Source organism: Carettochelys insculpta, chromosome 8, assembly GCF_033958435.1.
Source record: "Carettochelys insculpta isolate YL-2023 chromosome 8, ASM3395843v1, whole genome shotgun sequence".
NCBI lineage: Eukaryota > Metazoa > Chordata > Testudines > Carettochelyidae > Carettochelys > Carettochelys insculpta.
The window spans coordinates 74,407,587-74,426,435 of NC_134144.1; the positions used below are offsets into that span (position 1 = coordinate 74,407,587).

The 18,849-nt window shown below is 60.9% G+C and overlaps 1 protein-coding gene across 4 annotated transcripts in view; it reads right to left on the reverse strand.

Annotated features, from left to right (window-relative positions):
• Positions 1-18,849, reverse strand: part of SLC23A3 (solute carrier family 23 member 3) — a 41,225-nt gene that overhangs the window by 1,051 nt on the left and 21,325 nt on the right. For 2 of the 4 annotated variants that reach the window (XM_075001590.1, XM_075001592.1), the window contains 8 exons: positions 13,539-13,606; positions 11,811-11,992; positions 11,365-11,488; positions 6,625-6,772; positions 6,288-6,541; positions 1,869-1,974; positions 714-881; positions 352-447 (listed from right to left, as the gene is read on the reverse strand). In XM_075001590.1, the coding sequence (XP_074857691.1) occupies positions 352-447; positions 714-881; positions 1,869-1,974; positions 6,288-6,541; positions 6,625-6,772; positions 11,365-11,488; positions 11,811-11,992; positions 13,539-13,606 (1,146 nt within the window). Of the gene's footprint in view, positions 1-9; positions 303-351; positions 448-713; positions 882-1,868; positions 1,975-6,287; positions 6,542-6,624; positions 6,773-11,364; positions 11,489-11,810; positions 11,993-13,538; positions 13,607-18,849 lie in introns of all 4 variants that reach the window. The other 2 variants (XR_012646425.1, XM_075001591.1) reach the window with 2 other exon arrangements.

Genomic DNA, 18,849 nt, shown 5'->3' on the forward strand with positions numbered 1-18,849 from the left:
CACACTCACCAGGGCTACAGCCTCCCTAGCTATCAGCTGCACTCCAGTTCCCAGAGCCAGCGAGCCCTAGCCACGGGAGGTGCTGGCCACTGGCTCCACCACCACCACTGTGTTGGTGACAGCATCCCAGTATGCTTATGGCCATCCTGGGGGGCACTGTTGTGACTGGTGCCCTCGGTCTCACTGGTCGAGTCCTGGGACCGTCCCTGGTACACTCCCCCACCTGCTCCCACTGGCCGGAGGCACAGGACTGAATTCCACATCCCTGGGTAGCTGGCGCCAGCTGGAGCCGACCTGCTGCCCTGCAGCAGAGAGATTTAAACAGGTGCGCAGCTGGGTGGGGGCACTCACCTGAGACTGTGTTCTCCAGGAAGAAGGCCAAGAGGCCAGTCAAGACGACTGGCACCGTCAGCACTGAGAGGAGGAAAAGGTCCAGGCTGGCCCAGCCTAGGGGAACGCGGACAGAGTTACCCCAACCAGTGGTCTGGAGACACCCCGGCCCAGGGCCACAAGGGGAGGTGCAGCCCTGCAGCAGCCGCCAAAGAGCATGCAGGGCCCAGCGCCGGCCAGGGATCAGGGCTGGAGGTGCCCAGCAGCCGGGCTGGGCTCTCACAGTGCCTGGTGACCCAGAGGCTGGCAGGGAATGACCAGAGGAGGGATATGGGCCCCGGGGTGGCAGCCCCCACCCTGAGAGACAGCAGAGCCTGCAGCACCTGTGGCCACGTGTCCGGGGGCAGCGCTGAGCCAGCGTGGCACCAGCAGCGCCATGAACATGGTGAAGCCAACGATGAAGATGTTCCTGCCTGAGTCGATGTTCGCGTACTGGAAATAGGAAATCCCCGTGCCAACAGCAACGGTGTAGGTCACGCAGAGCACCCCGCCTGCGGCACAAGGGACGGGGTCAGCCGGGGCGGGGCAGGACAGGGGAGCCAATCCCAGGTCACGCAGAGCACCCCGCCTGCGGCACAAGGGACGGGGTCAGCCGGGGCGGGGCAGGACAGGGGAGCCAATCCCAGGTCACGCAGAGCACCCCGCCTGCGGCACAAGGAGAGGGGTCAGCTGGGGCCATGCTGGGGAGTGGGGCAGGACAGGGCGTGTGACTCCCACCTCCTGCAAAGCATCCCCTGCAGCACCGGGGAGGGCTCAGCCCAGGCCATGCTGGGGGGCTGGGCACAGGTGCCCAGCTCACAGAGGGCACAGTGGGATGGGACAGGCCTACTGCGGTGCTTCCAGGGGGCTGGCCTCCCCTCTGCCCTCCCCGGGCCCACTCACAGGCTGAGCTGTGCTGCCAGCTGTCAGGCCTGGCCATGCCCCCGCCCTTGAGCACAGCACCTCTGCAGCTGGGTCCCCTCTGGATTGCGCCCCTGCCTCTCCAGGGCCACGCTCCAACCAGCCGCCCACCCCAGGCAGGGCACTGGGCTGTCCCTCGTCCGCCAGCTCAGCCCCGGCACTCCACTGCCCGCCTGCCAGCCCCCATGTGCAGGAGGGGTGCTGTGCTCTCTGCTGGCCTTGGAGCTGCGTTGGTGGCCGCCGGGCCCCAGCAGCCCTGGACAGGCAGAATCAGCACCACCAGTGTCACCAGCCCCACCCAGTCGGGTGCAGGGCTGAGCTGCTGGCAGCAGGGCTGGTGCTCGGCTGTGGTCCTGATGCCAGGGGGAGTTTGGCTGCTGACGCCAGCGGGGCAGGGTCCCCCAACTGCCGGTTCGAAAGGCGCTGCAGAGTGCGCAGAGCAGGCGGGTCCCACCCACCCCGCCCGGGAGCAGCTGGCCTGTCCCCACCCCCACCCCCAGACTCCAGGGGCCGCGCAGACCCCGGTGTGGGGCTCCTCTGAGGCCAGAGCCCACGCTGCGCCGAGCTGGGGCACTTACCGTGAATGGCCAGGGGGATGGAGGTGAGGAGTTCCGCCAGCCGGGGGGACATGCCCAGCAGCACACACGCCAATGCGCTCACCTGCACGGCGCGGCGCGAGCCGACCTGTGCACAAGAGAGGGGAGTGGGGAGGGCTGGTGGCCTGGGGGAGTCCCGCTAGCACACCACCCAAACCTGAGCTCCCCCCAGGGCCTCTGCGCACGCTGGCCTGTCGTGCAACGCCCCCCCAGGGCCTCTGCGCACGCTGGCCTGTCGTTCAACACCCCTCCCAGCGCCTCTGCGCACGCTGGCCTGTCGTGCAACACCCCTCCCAGCGCCTCTGCGCACGCTGGCCTGTTGTGCAACACCCCCCCAGGGCCTCTGCACACGCTGGCCTGTCGTGCAACACCCCTCCCAGCGCCTCTGCGCACGCTGGCCTGTCGTGCAACACCCCCCCCAGGGCCTGTGCGCACGCTGGCCTGTCGTGCAACGCCCCCCCCAGGGCCTCTGCACACGCTGGCCTGTCGTGCAACGCCCCCCCCAGGGCCTCTGCGCACGCTGGCCTATCATGCAACACCTCCCCCAGGGCCTGTGCGCACGCTGGCCTGTCATGCAACGCCCCCCCCAGGGCCTCTGCACACGCTGGCCTGTCGTGCAACGCCCCCCCCAGGGCCTCTGCGCATGCTGGCCTGTCGTGCAACACCCCACCCAGCGCCTCTGCACACACTGGCCTGTCGTGCAACACCCCCCCAGGGCCTCTGCGCACGCTGGCCTGTTGTGCAACACCCCTCCCAGCGCCTCTGCAAAACCTGGCCTGTCGTGCAACACCCCCCCAGCACCTCTGTGCACGCTGGTCTGTCGTGCAACGCCCCCCAGGGCCTCTGCGCACGCTGGCCTGTCGTGCAACGCCCCCCAGGGCCTCTGCGCACGCAGGCCTGTCGTGCAACGCCCGCCCCAGCGCCTCTGCGCACGCTCGCCTGTCGTGCAACACCCCCCCAGGGCCTCTGTGCATGATGGCCTGTCGTGCAACACCCCCCCCAGCGCCTCTGCAAAACCTGGCCTGTCGTGCAACACTCCCCCCAGGGCCTCTGCGCACGCTGGCCTGTCGTGCAACACCCCCCAGGGCCTCTGTGCACGGTGGCCTGTCGTGCAATGCCCCCCCCAGGGCCTCTGCAAAACCTGGCCTGTCGTGCAACGCCCCCCCCAGCGCCTCTGCGCACGCTGGCCTGTTGTGCAACACCCCCCCAGGGCCTCTGCGCACGGTGGCCTGTCGTGCAACGCCCCCCCAGGGCCTCTGCGCACGCTGGCCTGTCATGCAACGCCCCCCCAGGGCCTCTGCGCACGCTGGCCTGTCGTGCAACACCCCCCCCAGCGCCTCTGCGCACGCTGGCCTGTCGTGGAACGCCCCCCCCGGGCCTCTGCGCACACTGGCCTGTCGTGCAACACCCCCCCAGGGCCTCTGCGCACAGTGGCCTGTCGTGCAACGCCCCCCAGGGCCTCTGCGCATGCTGGCCTGTCGTGCAACACCCCCCCAGGGCCTGTGCGCACGCTGGCCTGTCATGCAACACCCCCCCAGGGCCTCTGCGCACGGTGGCCTGTCGTGCAACGCCCCCCCAGGGCCTCTGCGCACGCTGGCCTGTCGTGCAACGCCCCCCCAGGGCCTCTGCGCACGCTGGCCTGTCGTGCAACACCGCCCCCAGCACCTCTGCGCAGGCTGGCCTGTCGTGCAACGCCCCCCCCAGCGCCTCTGCGCACGCTGGCCTGTTGTGCAACACCCCCCCAGGGCCTCTGCGCACGGTGGCCTGTCGTGCAACGCCCCCCCAGGGCCTCTGCGCACGCTGGCCTGTCGTGCAACGCCCCCCCAGGGCCTCTGCGCACGCTGGCCTGTCGTGCAACACCGCCCCCAGCGCCTCTGCGCAGGCTGGCCTGTCATGCAACACCCCCTCCAGCGCCTCTGCGCACGCTGGCCTGTCGTGCAACGCCCCCCCCAGCGCCTCTGCGCACGCTGGCCTGTCGTGCAACACCCCCCCAGCGCCTCTGCGCACGCTGGCCTGTCGTGCAACACCCCCCCAGGGCCTCTGCACACGCTGGCCTGTCGTTCAACGCCCCCTCCAGCGCCTCTGCGCACGCTGGCCTGTCGTGCAACGCCCCCCAGGGCCTGTGCGCACGCTGGCCTGTCGTGCAACGCCCTCCAGGGCCTCTGCGCACGCTGGCCTGTCGTGCAACACCCCCCCAGCGCCTCTGCGCACGCTCGCCTGAAGTGCCCCCCCCACTTCCCCCAGCTGAGGGTCACAGAATCACAGAACAATAGATCTGCAAGAGACCTAAAAAAGCCACAGAGTCCAGCCCCCTGCCCTCGGCAGGACCAAACCCATCAGATCAGCCGAGACTCAAACACCCCCAGGGATGGAGACTCCCCTGCTCCCCTGGGTAGAACATTCCAACGCTTCACCACCCTCCTAGGGAAAACGTTTTCCCTAATGTTCAACCTGGACCTTCCCAGCCGCAGCTCGAGCCCATTGTTCCGTGTTCTGCCCTCCGGGACCTCTGCGAACAGCCTCTCTCCAGCCTCTTTGCAGCCTCCCTTCAGTGAGTTGAAGGCTGTTATCAAGTCCCCCCTCAGTCTTCTCTTCTGCAGACTAAACAGTCCCAATTCCCTCAACCTTTCTTCATGGGTCACACGCTCCAGCCCCCTCATTATTTTGGTCGCCCTCCGCTGGGCCCTCTCCAGTGTGTCCACATCCTTCCTGTAACTGGGGGCCCAGAACTGGACACAGCACTGCAGATGCTCCCTCACCAAAGCCGCATAAAGAGGAATAATCACTTCTCTGGATCTACGGGCAACGCCCCTCTTGATGCAACCTCACATGCCATTGGCTTTCTTGGCTACAGCAGCACACTGTTGACTCATGTCCAGCTTCTCATCCACTACGACTCCCAGGTCCTCTTCTGCAGAACTACTACCGAGCCAGTCGGACCCCAGCCTGTAACAATGCCTGGGATTTGTCCAGCCCAAGTGCAGGACTCTGCACTTGTCCTTACTGATCCTCATCAGATTTCTTGCAGCCCAGTCTGACCCTGTCCCTACCCTCCAGCGTATCTACCTCTCCCCCTAGCTTAGTGTCATCCGCAAACTTGCTGAGGGTGCAGTCCAACCCCTCGTCCAGGTCATTGATAAATATGTTGAACAGAACAGGACCCAGAACTGAACCTTGGGGCACTCCACTAGAAACCGACCGCCATCCCGACATCGAGCTGTTGATCGCTACCCGCTGGTCCCGACCTTGTAGCCAGCTTTCTATCCATCTTACCGTCCATTTATCCAACCCACACTCCTTTAACTTGCTGACAAGAATATTGTGGGAGACCGAATCAAAAGCTTTGCTAAAGTCAAGATAAATCACATCCATTGATTTTCCCCTATCCACAGGGCCAGTTACCTCATCGTAGAAACTAGTCAGACTGGTCAGGCATGACTTGCCCTTCATGAATCCAGGCTGACTGTTCCTGATCACTCTCCCCTCCTCCAAGCGCCTCAAAATGACTTCCTTGAGGAGCCCCTCCATGATTTTTCCAGGGACTGATGTAAGACTGACCAGCCTGTAGTTCCCTGGATCATCCTTCTTCCCTTTTTTGAAGATGGGCACCACATTTGCCTTTTTCCAGTCATCTGGGATCCCTCCCGATCTCCACAACTTTTCAAAGATAATGGCCAAGGGCTTGTCAATGACATACGCCAACTCCCTCAGAACCCTCGGATGAATTAGGTCCGGGCCCATGGAATTATGTACGTCCTGGCGCGTGTCTGCCTCACAGCTCTGTTTACAGCACTGAGCCCCCTTGAAGGGGCAAGCCAAAGCCCCCGTGGGCCCAGCAATCCCACACGGCCTGGTCCCATCATGGCCAGCATGCACCAGCATTTGGGAGAAGCAGGACAGTGGGGATCTGCTCTGGGCCATGCCCCCAGGCTCCCAATGTGTCATGACCTTACCCCTGCCACATTGCTCGGGGTCCCCTGAGCTCCTGGCACCCTCCCTGTTCCCTGACCTCCCTGCTCACACAGCACGGCACTGGCTGCAGGACAGCCAACATTCAGTGCCAACGGCTGCCCTTCGTACCCAAGCGCCATGCCCTGGGCATCAGGGCCACCGCAGGCAGGCAGCACCCTCCCGCACACCCTGCACTCCCGCACAGGCACCACCCTGCCCTCCGCCCCTTCCAAGAAGTACTGTAGCCACCCGCCATCAGTGTCTGTGCCAGTGCAGCTCTCTGACTGGCCAGCCCCACTCTGGTGTGGGGAGCTCCCAGTGGTGCCTGTGCGCCAAACCAGCCCCCCTTTGGGCCCTCTCCAGCCCTGTTCTGCTGCCCCAGGAGCTGGCCAGACTGGTGCACCGTGGTCCAGTGCCAGACAGGCCCCTGGCCCCGTGATGCCGCCATACCTGGGTGAGGCTGGTGGTGCAGGCGTTGGGGATGCTGGAGGCCATGCCACTTGCACCCCCCAGCGCCCCGGAAAGCAGGCTGCCCAGCCCTTCCACGCAGAGCCCGCGGTTGCAGGCATGCCAGGGTGGGGCTGGGACCCGCAGGGCTCGTGAGCACAGCAGGTAGCAGCCCAGAGAGTTCATGCTGGCAGCGATGCCCATGGCGATGCCCGCGCCCAGCGCCCGGGAGCTGAGGGATGGCCATCCCTGCTCACCTAGAGGGGAGGACGCAGAATTGTCACCGGTGAATGCAAGCTAAGGGTGGGTGGGTGCAGCTGGCCACCGGCTCGCATCCTACCTGAGTAGGGGACTTGCAGCCAAGGGGGGTGGAGGGTGCCATTGGCCACGGGTGGTTGCCACGTGGCAGGGCCCAGCGGGGCCCAGCGCCCGTGAAGATGGCTCACGATTCCCCAGACAATCCAGGCTGAGCAAAGCGGCAGCAGAACCTGTAGAGATCAGCAATGGAAATCAGAGTCAGGCCCTGGCGCCCTCCCCCAGCCCAGTCCTGGGAGCACCCATCCCCCCGCCAGTGCACCACCAACCTGCAAGGTCAGCCGTGGGCTAAAAGCCCACCCGGCCCACTTGCCTACCCCTGGGTGATGTAGTGGGGAGTTGGATGCATGCAAGCAACAGGCTGAGCAACTCACACGGCTGGGGATGACTCATAAGGATACCATAATAGATGTCCAAATTAAATATATACCCCAAATTGAAAAGCATAGTAAGAGAGCTAAAAAAGAGTCACTGTGGCTTAACAACCATGTAAAAGAAGCAGTGAGAGATAAAAAAACTATCTTTTAAAAAGCGGAAGTCCAGTCCTAGTGAGGTAAATAAGAAGGAACATAGACACTACCAAATGAAGAGTAAAAATGTCACAACAAAAGCCAAAAAAGATTTTGAGGAACAACTAGCCAAAAACTCAAAAAGTAATAGCAAAATGTTTCTCAAGTACATTAGAAGCAGGAAGCCTGCTAAACAGCCAGTGGGGCCCCTAGACAAACGCTATACAAAAGGAGCAATCAGCATGATAAAGCCATTGCAGAGAGACTAAATGATTTCTTTGCTTCAGTCTTCACGGCAGAGGATGTTGGGGAGATTCCCAAACCTGCACTGTCTTTGTGGGTGATGAATCTGAGGAACTGTCCCAGATTGAAGTGTCATTAGAGGTGGTTTTGGAACAAATAGGAAAACTAAACAGTAACAAATCACCAGATCCGGATGGCATTCACCCAAGGGTTCTGAAAGAACTCAAATGTGAAATTGCGGAATTATTAACCGTGGTTTGTAACCCGTCCTTTAAATCAGCTTCTGTACCCAAGCCCTGGAAGACAGCCAACATAATGCCAATATTTAAAAAGGGCTCTAGAGGCGACCCTGGCAATTAAAGACCAGTAAGCCTAATGTCAGTACCGGGCAAATTAGTTGAAATAATAGTAAAGAATAGAATTGTCAGACATGTAGGAGAACATAATTTGTTGGGCAAAAGTCAACGTGCTTTCTGTAAAGGGAAATCATGTCTCACTAATCTATTGGCGTTCTTTGAAGGGGTTAACAAACATGCAGACAAGGGGGATCCAGTAGATACAGTATACTTAGATTTCCAGAAACCCTTTGACAAAGTCCCTCACCAAAGGTAAATTAAGTTGTCACGGGATAAGAGGGAAGGTCCTTTCATGGATTGAGAACTGGTTAAAAGACAGGAAACAAAGGGTAGGAATAAATGGTAAATTTTCTGAACAGAGAAGGGTAACGAGTGGTGTCCCACCAGCATCAGTCCTAGGACCAATCCTATTCAACTTATTCATAAGCGACCTAGAGAGAGGGGGAAGTTGTGAGGTGGTAAAGTTTGCGGATGACACTAAACTGCTCAAAATAGTCAAGACAAAGGCAAACTGTGAGGAACTTCAAAAAGATCTCACCAAACTGAGTGATTGGGCAACAAAATGGCAAATGAAATGTAATGTGGGTAAGTGTGAGGTAATGCACATTGGAAAAATAACCCCACCTATACTCACAATATGTTGGGGGCTAATTTAGCTATAACTAATCAGGAAAGAGATCTTGGAGTTATCATGGATAGTTCCTTGAAAACATCCCTGCAGCGTGCAGCGGCAGTCAAAAAAGCAAATAGGATGTTAGGAATTATTTAAAAAGGGATAGAATTTTACTGCCCTTGTATAAAACTATGGTACGCTCACATCTTGAATACTGCATACAGATGTGGTCTCCTCACCTCTTAAAAGATATTTTGGTATTAGAAAAGGTTCAGAAAGGGGCAACTAAAATGACGAGGGGTTTGGAATGGGTCTCATATGAGGAGAGGTTAAAGAGACCAGGACTTTTCAGTTTAGAGAAGAGGAGACTGAGGGGGGATATGACAGAGGTCTATAAAATCATGCAGAGTGTGGAGAGGGTGAATAAAGGAAAAGCTGTTTACTTGTTCCCATAAGATAAGAACTAGGACACCAAGTGAAATTAATGGGTAGCAGGTTTAAAACTAATGAAAGAAAGTTCCTTCTCACACAGCACACAGTTAACCTGTGGAACTCCTTGCCAGAGGAGAGTGTGAAGGCTGGGACTATAAGAGAGTTCAAAGAAGAGCTAGATAAATCCATGGAGGTTAGGTCCATACAAGGCTATTAGCCAGGGGTAGGAATGGTGTCCCTGCCTCTGACTTTCAGAGGCTGGAGATGGATGGCAGGAGACAAGTCGCTTGATCAATGTCTTCGGTCCACCCCCTCTGGGGCACCTGGGATTGGCCGCTGTCGGCAGACGGGATGCTGAGCTGGATGGACCTTTGGTCTGACCCCGTAATGGCCGTTCTTATCTTCTTATGACCCCCGGCTGTCTGTAACCTAAGCTGGCAAGTAACACCTCTGTCCCCGAACAAAGAGCGGGGAGGAGCCCAGCTGGTTTTGAATTAGAGGTGAGCAGCCAGTGTTAGGGAGGCTGGAGAGGAGCAAAGTCCGGCTGGGCCCGAGCCAGGGGCTCCAGGCCTGGGGTTCCCTCAGGGGGATCTCCTCCCCCAGTGTGGGTCAGACCAACACGTCTGGTCACTGTCCTGACAAGTCAGTACCACACTGCATCTGTCACCTCATTAACCTGTTCCACTGCTGAGCGAGCATCACTTCTGGCTGCGGAGGGGGGCAGAGCGTGGGGACCCCTGAACCCCATCACACCCCGCCAGGCCCAGCCCACTCCCCGGAGCAGGAGCCTACCCCACACACCAGGTGCTCGCAGTTGCATGTGGGGCAGGACCCAGGGCACTGAGGCAGTGGTGCTGCCTGAGGGGTGGGCTGGCTCTGGGAGGGATGTGTCAGCCCAGCCAGCCCCTGCACCTTTGTGCCCTGCCTGGGGCCGCGCCGGGCCCGGATGCTGCTAGGAAGGGGTAAGAACCCGGCAGCGGCTGCTTGTTGGGGATAAGAGACCCACAGACTGCGGGACTGGAAGGGACCTCGACAGCCACTGAGTCCAGTCCCTGCCCTCATGGCAGAGCCAGGCACCGTCCAGGCCATCCCGGACAGGTGTGCATCTCACCTGCGCTTCCATATCTCCAAGGATGGAGACTCCACCCCTCCCCAGGCAAAATATCCCGGTGCCTCACCACCCTGGCAGCTGGGGAGTTTCTCCCCAGGTCCAACCCAGGGGTGAAAGTAACTCAGGTGTCTTACAGGTACTGTCCTACTGCAACCCTCCCTCCACCCCTGTGGGGGTTAGAGTGTGTGGTGGGGGTGAGGGGTTGCAACAGAACAGTACCTGTAACACATGTAAGTGAGGGCAGGAGGTTGGGGGAGGTCTGGATGGAGGTGAGCTTAGGGCAAAGGGCAGGGAGGTGTGTTGGTGGGGCGGGGGGTGAGGGCAGGGCTGGGGGTTCAGGAGGCAGGGCTGGGGATACAGGTGGGGGGGGCTGAGGGTGCAGGAGTCAGGGCGGGGGTACAGGGAGGGGGGACTGAGGGCAGGAGTGCAGTGTTGAGGGGCAGCTCGGGGTTGGAAATGCCAGCAGCACATTGCTGGCTCCCTGGGGTCGCAGGGCTCGCGCTGCCTGAGCTGGGGCTGGAGCTGGGGCGCGCTGCAGCTGCAGAGCCCAGCTGCCAGCAGCCCCCAAAGGCCTGCCCCCAGCAGGCCAGACTCTCCCTGGGGCTCGCCTGCTGACTGCCCCGGGGGCCAGCCCAGCCCACCTGGGGAAACGAAGGCCTTGGCTTCGGCCTGTCGTCGGGGCCAGGGAGAAGGTTTTTCTCTCCCCTGCAGGTGCTGGAGCTGTTCACGTGGCCCTGCTCAGCCTGAACAAGCCCCCTTCCTCGTTGGCCATGCTGGGGCCTGGCTCCAGTTTCACTCTCTCGTTTTTTGCTCTTTCACCCCTAAATCCCCCTCCCCCCGGCTGCCTGGCCTCTGACAGGTGGGGACCGGCTCCAGCCCGTCGCAGGGGCCGATACTGTGCCAGAACCTGGGCTCTCATTCATTAGGACGAGGCTGGGGGGCCTCGTTCTCCAGAGAACTGCCCAGCCCCTTGAGCCAGGACGTCTGGCCTGGGGGTTCCCTGGCTCCCTTCCACAGAGTGTGAAAGTTTGTCCTTCCGGCCCCTCACTTCTCTGTCTCCTCCGGCGGCCCCTTGTCCCAGACCAAATGAAGACCAGAGGGGGCACTTCATGCACGGGGGGGGCACACGCCGCTCTCTCCCCCATCTCTTCTCCATGCGAACCGCCCCGTCCTCACAGCCTCTCTGCAGCAGCTGTTCCCCTGGCCCGGCCCATGGCCATTTTTCTGCTTCTGCCCTGCGCCCTCCCGTCCTGCGCTGCCAGGGATCTGCTCGCGCCCCCCTAGCGCAGACCCCGCCCGGGAGAGCCCTGCAGGGCACGAGAAGGGACATTCCTCCTCCACGTCCACACTGAACCAGCCCCGCTCTCCCGGCAGGCCCTGTGGGACTGAATCTCCACTCCCCGGGCTGGCTCAGGCCCAAGGCCCAGGGTGCCGCGCGGTGCCCGGCTGGGCCGCCAGCGCCGTGAGGAACGACGGCATCACGGCAGCCCGGGGCTCGTACCGAGAACATGCGCAAGGCTGGGATGCTCGTCTCCACGGCGACGCCCTTGGCCCGGGTCCATGTGCAAAGGGGCAGGTGGCAGGCGCCCAGGTGCTGGGAGCACAGCACAGCCAGGAGCACGAGCCTAGGAGAGAGGAGCACAGGTCACCCCGTGGCTAAGGCAGGGCAGGGCACCCCAGCCCAGCTCCGGGTCGCCTGACCCCCCAGCAGCCCCCCAGCACCGCCTCCTGGGAGTGGGCGGGCCTGGGGGGGCTGGGAGCTCCTCCCCCAAGTGTGCATGTCCCATCCCCCCAGCGCCTCCTGCTGGGCGAGCCTGGTATCAGCCTGCTCCCGGTGCCGTCTGCCAGGACAGCAGAGGGGGGAATGTCCTGACCCCAGTCCCATGGGGACCCTGGCCCAGAGCCCACGTGGGTGTGAGCAGCAGCTCCGCGAGCCCGACTACGTACAGCAGCGCCACCCCCCAGCTGGCCGAGCAGAAGCGGGCGGCCTCCTGATAGGCAGACAGTCCAATGATGGAGAGGCTGGGGGCCAGGACCATTGGCCCGCAACGCTGGGCTATCCAGCCGCCCGTGCCAGACACCCCCAGTGCCAGCTGCACCAGCCCTGCCATCACCACGGCACCGGAGACCTGTGAGAACAAGAGATGAGACAGAGGGGACAGTGGTTAGTGCCGCCCCCCGACCCCGGCCAGCCCGTCACTGGTTCATCTGCTCCCTATTGCTTCTGGGACCTGACATCTGCAAACACCCCACCCCTGCATCCCGCCCGCACACACAGCCCCAGTTCCCCATGCCCCCATGCACCCCACGGCCCCATGCACCTCTGCATCCCGCCCCTACACACAGCCCCAGTTCCCCACGGCCCCATGCACCCCACGGCCCCATGCACCTCTGCATCCCGCCCCTACACACAGCCCCAGTTCCCCATGCCCCCATGCACCCCACGGCCCCATGCACCTCTTCATCCCGCCCCTACACACAGCCCCAGTTCCCCACGGCCCCATGCACCCCACGGCCCCATGCACCTCTGCATCCCGCCCCTACACACAGCCCCAGTTCCCCACAGCCCCATGCACCCCACGGCCCCATGCACCTCTGCATCCCACCCCTACACACAGACCCAGTTCCCCGCACCCCCATGCACCCCACGGCCCCATGCACCTCTGCATCCCGCCCCTACACACAGCCCCAGTTCCCCACGGCCCCATGCACCCCACGGCCCCATGCACCTCTGCATCCCGCCCCTACACACAGACCCAGTTCCCCGCACCCCCATGCACCCCATGTCCCCATGCACCTCTGCATCCCACCCCTACACACAGCCCCAGTTCCCCATGCCCCCATGCACCCCATGGCCCCATGCACCTCTGCATCCCGCCCCTACACACAGACCCAGTTCCGTCCACCCCCATGCACCCCATGGTCCCATGCGCCTCTGCATCCCGCCCCTACACACAGACCCAGTTCCCCGCACCCCCATGCACCCCACGGCCCCATGCGCCTCTGCATCCCGCCCCTACACACAGCCCCAGTTCCCCGCGTCCCCATGCACCCCACACATTTCACTCCCACACACACACACCACTTCCCCATGTATCCCCCGCATCCCACCCCCTGCATCCCACAGCCCTCTGCATGCCAATCCCACACCCATGCACCCTGCATCCCACACCCCACCAATCCCAGCCCTCCACACCCTCATCGCACTCCCCACCCATCCCAGCCCTCCACACCCTCAGCCCACTCCCATGTCCTCTCCACTAACTCCTCACACACACACTCCCGCTCACACACAGCATTCCTGTACTCCCACCCCTGCCCCTGCACACCTCACCATGTCCCCTCTGCACAACCCCCCACACCCATTTCTGCACACCCCATGTCCCCCCCACACCCTGTCCCTGCACACCACACCATGTCTCCCCACACCCCCTGTCCCTGCATAACCCCACACACACTCATCCCCGCACACCCCACCATGTCCCCCCCACACCCTGTCCCTGCATAACCCCACACACACACCTGTCCCTGCATGCCCTGCCATGTCCCCCCGCACACTCTGTCCCTGCACACCCCACCATGTCCCCACACACACACACACACACACACACCCTGTCCTTGCCCGCACACACACGCCCCACGCGCTTGCCAGGCCTGGGACTGCAGGGCACTGACCTCTCGGAGTGACTGGTTCTCTGGAGCGGCACAGCCCTTCCCGGCACACTCCGCTGGCCCTGCCGTCCCTGGAAGAGGCGGACGGACAGACGTGAGTAGGCAGTTCCGGGGATTGAGGTCGTGGTGGGGAGGGGACCCCCGGTACTGGGCCAAGCCAGGTCACAGGAAGGGGGGTTTGAAGTGGGGGGGGTACTGAGTGGCAGAGCTGCCTGCTGGCTGTGCAGCCGCCGACCACTCTCCTGGCACTGCAGCAGGCTGTGTGCAGGGCTGGGGGCTGCAGGTGGGCGCCGTATGGGCCAGCACCAGTGCCAGCGGTACATGACTCAAGGCCAGGAGCTCCAGGGCGGCGTTGCAGCTCCAGGCGGCTGCCAGGGCTCGGCGTGTGGCTGAGCCGAGGGTGCAGGGAGGACGGGCGAGGGGCATTAGGAACGGGGAGCCTTGGCAAGAGAGAGGAGGGACCAGCTCCACCGAAGCCGAACAGAACCTGTCACAGGATAACCAATGTGGTTTCTCCAGCCATGTTGAGGGGCCTGTAGCTCATCCGCAGCCAGACGACAGAGCAGCACCAGTAACTGTGAAGCTACAGGTCACACACTCACATCCATCTACTCTGCAGTACACAGTGTATCAGGCTGGTAAGAAGGCGACCAAATCCTCGTGCCGCCCACTGTTAAACGGATCTCAAGATGGGTCAAGAAAACTCAGCTAACAGCATTTCTTCTGGCAGGCACCGACTTAGCAATGGCTGAGGTGAAACCACCATTCTCTGGTGATTGTCTTCACTTTTCTACTGCTTTCTGTATAACCACCTGTCTGGTTTGTAATTGCTCCCGTCTGCTGGATAATTCATTTTGTGAGGTGTAGCTCAGTGAAGGTGGTGGGGTGTGATCGGTTAGGTAATTCTCTTATCGTAGGTTAAGATTGGTTCGTAAAATTGTACTAAAGAATAGGTAACAGTGGAGCTAAGCAGGAGTCAAGTTTCACTACTTAAACAGGGGTCCGAGAAAGGAAGGGAGGAGCAGAACATCAAAGGGGGAAAAAGAAGAACAGGACATCAAGGAGAGAAAGAACAGGACATCAAGCAGGAGGAAAGAAGGAACACCTAAAGGACTCACCCCCAAAACACCCCCAGACCATGAGGTGCAGCAAGCAGCATCCAGAGGGTGACTTTGTCTGTCCCAACAGCGGAAGGCTGCCTGCCTGCCTTGTCAGGACTGGTGAGCAGGGTACTGGGTGCGTAGCATGTATTCGGCTTTCTTGGCAATTGTAAATAAATAGCGAATAAGAATATTCCCGTGTGAGGCTTTTTCAGTGGCACAGATCCTGCAGCCCCGCAGGGAATTACGCCCTGAGCCCTAGGAATTGGGTAAGGGTGGGAGTTTAAATGAACAGGGTCAGGCCTTGAGCCCTACAGATTGGGTAAAGGTGTGTGTGTTCCTGAGTGTGGAAGGGATGAGAAATTTGTGTGGGTAACAAACCAGGTCGCTGGTTGTACAGCTCAGCCGGGCACTTTGACACTGAGGGCTGGCGGGGGGGCCACAGGTGGGAAGACCCAGGGTTCAGGCAGAGGCATCTCATTGGGATGCCTTTATTAGAGGCAGGACTCTCCCACCCAGTAGAGAGGACAGGCTAGCAGCCAGTGAAGTGCTGGGGAGCTGGGGAGGACCAGCCCTGCCTAGCAGGGCTCTGTTTCAGTCTCACATGGAGGCGAGCCCCAACACTTGTGTCCCCAGCCCACAGAGATGGGGCCCCTCAGACAGCCACTCTCTCCCCAAGCCTGCCTTCCAAGCGGGGTGCACCAGTGGGACAGGCAGTGCCGAGGACAGGGATAAGGGGCGCCTGAGAACGGCGCTGGGAGAAGGATGCAATGGGGGTAGGCTGGACAGCAGAACGAGGCAGAACAAGGGGTAGGTGATGCAGGGTGAGCCACACAGGGCATAAAGAAAGCCCAGAGCCAAGCCCAGTAAAAATCTTCAGTGGCTCAAAGGGTCCCCAGCCTCTCGGAGGGTGGACATCCCAGGCTGGGATAACTAGAGTCCAGCAGCCAAGATACGCTGCCAACTGCCTGACCTGGGCATGAGAGCAATTGTGAACGGCTCCGGGAGACAGAGCGTCTACAAAAGCAGAAAGCACAGTAATAATGGGGGATTTCAATTGTCCCCAAAGCAGCTGGGGATGTGCCAGAGACAATTTCTAAGCCCCTCAAAGGCTGCTCTGTCCTGGAACGCACAGGTGCCTGAGCCAGTCCGAGGTGGCGACAGGATCGGGTCCAAGGGGGTAGGATAGCGGGACCGCCTGGTAACAGCGACCCTCCTGGAATGAAATGTAGCACCCTCACGGGGGGATACCCCGAAGTCCCACCGCAGCAACGTTCCACTTTCAAAGCAGGAGCGACCCCGAAACGCGGACGCCGGGTGGAGGAAAAGGCAGAAGAGCTGTCGCAGGGGTTCAATGCCCACCAGCAGTGTGGAGACTACTTAAAACCTCCATGATGCGCTCCAAACACATGGGGGCCTCAAATCAGACAGGACCACAAGGGGACCAAAGGAGCCGCCCACCCATGCACACCTGCACCCACAGCCAATCAGGGCTAAAGAGCAGAGCAATGAAGGTGGTTAAACACCAAAAGGCTTTGTAATAGGACGGGGTTTCCAGGCACAGTGAGGGAAACCAACCCAGGGTAACTTTGCTTAAAATCTGCCGGGATTTCCTCCTCACTAAGACAAATCCAACCAGCCTCCACAGCACCTCTGCCAGCCCCACTGGCCAGCCAGAGCCACACAAGCAAACCCACAGACTGCCCAGATGCTCCACCAGCCCAGACCGACAACCCCACACTCAGGTGAGTGGTTCCTAAAACCTATTTCACCAACTCCACACTGATTCTCTGGGACCCAAAGGGTCCAGCCACAGCCCCCGGTCAATATACACTTGGATCTTGCCCCAAATCACCACGCAAAAGCCAGATCCTTTAGACTCTAAAAATCGACAGGGTTATTAACAAAAAAGAAAGAACAGAGTGAGAGAGAAGAACTGTGAAAGTGCAACATTACAGACATCAATTTCAGCTGTTGATGCAGCCAGCAATGTTCTTGTGATGCGGGGGCGGTGCATGTGTGAGACTCAGGCTGGATGTGTGTGAGACAAGCAGAGCAGCGCCCAGCAGCTAAGGATGACCCCTGGGGCTATAACCTAGGCTGGCAGGTAACACCTCTGCCCTGAACACAGAGCAGGGAGGAGCCGAGCTGGGTTTGAATGGGAGGCAGCAGTTGGAAGCTGTGGGGAAAGGGAGCTGGAAGGCAGCCAGCCTGGCGAGGGGGAAAGCTACACCCCAGAGGGGCACCCCTCGGGCTCCTCTCCCCAGGACGGGTTGGAAGGACTGTCTCTGACTGCTGCACGGACTCTTCTGTGGGAAACTGGGCCTCTGTCACCTAATAAACCTCCTGTTGTACCTGCTGAGTGAGAGTCACTCCTGCCAGCGGACGGGGTGCAGTGCAGGGGGACCCCGAACCCCATCACACTGGTGTCAGCAGTGGGATGCACTGCACCCACGGATGAGCTCCCGGCGGTGGCTGACTGAGCGCAAGAGAAGGAAGGAGCCTCACAAGAGCCAGAGGTGGAACAGAGCAATTGCTGCAGCTGCTGCTGGTGAGTGGATACCCCGGGAGACAGCAGAGCTGCAGGAAGCAGCCGGTCACCCTCAGGAAGCGTTTTGGATTCTCTGACAGGCGCGGGGGCTCGACGCCTTCAGACACACACGGTGCCCGCCAGGTCGCGCTCAGCTAGCGGTGGTCCATCGCGGGCAGAGTCCCCCGCCGCAGAGCTGCGATGGCTGGAGCTCGAGATGAGATTAAACGAACTGGAAGCCCAGGAACGGCAGAGGGAACATGAGCGCCAGGAACGGGACAAAGAGCGTGAACACGAGCGCCAGCTACAAGAGAGACAGCAGGAGGAGAGAGGAGAGAGAACAAGAGCGGGAGCATGAGTGGGCCATGGCGGAGGCGAGACGCCAAGAGGCCCCAGCTGCGGTAAGCGGGGAGAGGGCCAGACGGCTCGGGGTGGCCAGTCACTTGGAGACGCGTGTGCTGGCCCAGTGTCAGGACCCAGGGGACATGGACGAGTTCCTTACCGCCTTTGAGCGAGCCTGTGAGTTGCACGAGGTTCCCCCAGCTGAGTGGCTCCGACACCGCACCCCCTTGCTGGGCCAGAAGGCCGCAGCGGTGCTCAGCCAGCTGGAGGGGCTGCAGCCTGGGGACTATGAACGGTTCAAACAGGCCCTGCTGCATAAGTTCGGGCTGACTCCGGAGATGTACAAAAAGAAGTTCCAGGAGGCACAGAAGAGGCCAGAGGAAACCCATGTAGATACAACCGCCCGCCTGAAGCAATACTACCAGAAGTGGGTGTTCGGGGTGGGAGTCCAGTCCGTAAAGGACCTGGTCGAGCTGACGGTCCTGGAGCGATTCTACGAGATGTGCGCACCTGACCTGAGGGTGCGGCTCATGGACTGGAAGCCGGGGGACTCACACAATGCAGGGAAACTGGCAGATGACTTCACAAACAGCCGGGCCAGGTTTGAAAGTGAGCCCCACAAAGAGAGGGAGTCCCGGAGAGACCGGGAGTCTCAGAGAGACCGGTTCCTGGCTGTACGACAGAGGGGACCACCTCTTGGGCAAGCCCAGGAAAGAGGGGCCAGCCACTCACACCCCAGAGAGCCAAGCAGAGCCTGGACAGAGCAGCCGGCCCGAGGGACACAACAAGACCCAGGCTGTTATCGCTGTGGGCGAAAGCGGCATAGAGCAGCCCAGTGCCCCAGGCTCCCAGACAGGTTGAGCAGGCCGGGGGTCATGGAGTCAACTGGGTGGGGTCCCAGAAGCCAGAGGGGCTGGCGGCCAAGGCGGGTGGTGCGGACAGTGGGCACTCGGACTGGGCCGAGTCCGCCCCACAGACCAGCTCCTCAGGGGGACCAAATGCTCAGAGGTCAGTTTACAGAGTGGGGGCGGCACTGCCTCTGTGGAGCGAGTGTCTCACACCCCACGAGGTAGACGGGAAAAAGGTCACGGGGTTCTGGGACACAGGCGCTGACGTGACGCTGGGCCGACCCGGGGTGGTGGCACCGGGCTGCATGATACCCGATTCCCACCTGACGATAACAGGAATTGATGGGACCCCTTTCAAGGTGCCCATGGCGAGGGTGCACCTGAAATGGGGGAAGAAGGAAGGCCCCAAGGAGGTGGGCGTGCACAGCCATTTGCCGGCAGATGTACTGATGGGGGCTGACCTGGAGAACTGGCCAGGGGAACGCCCTCATGCC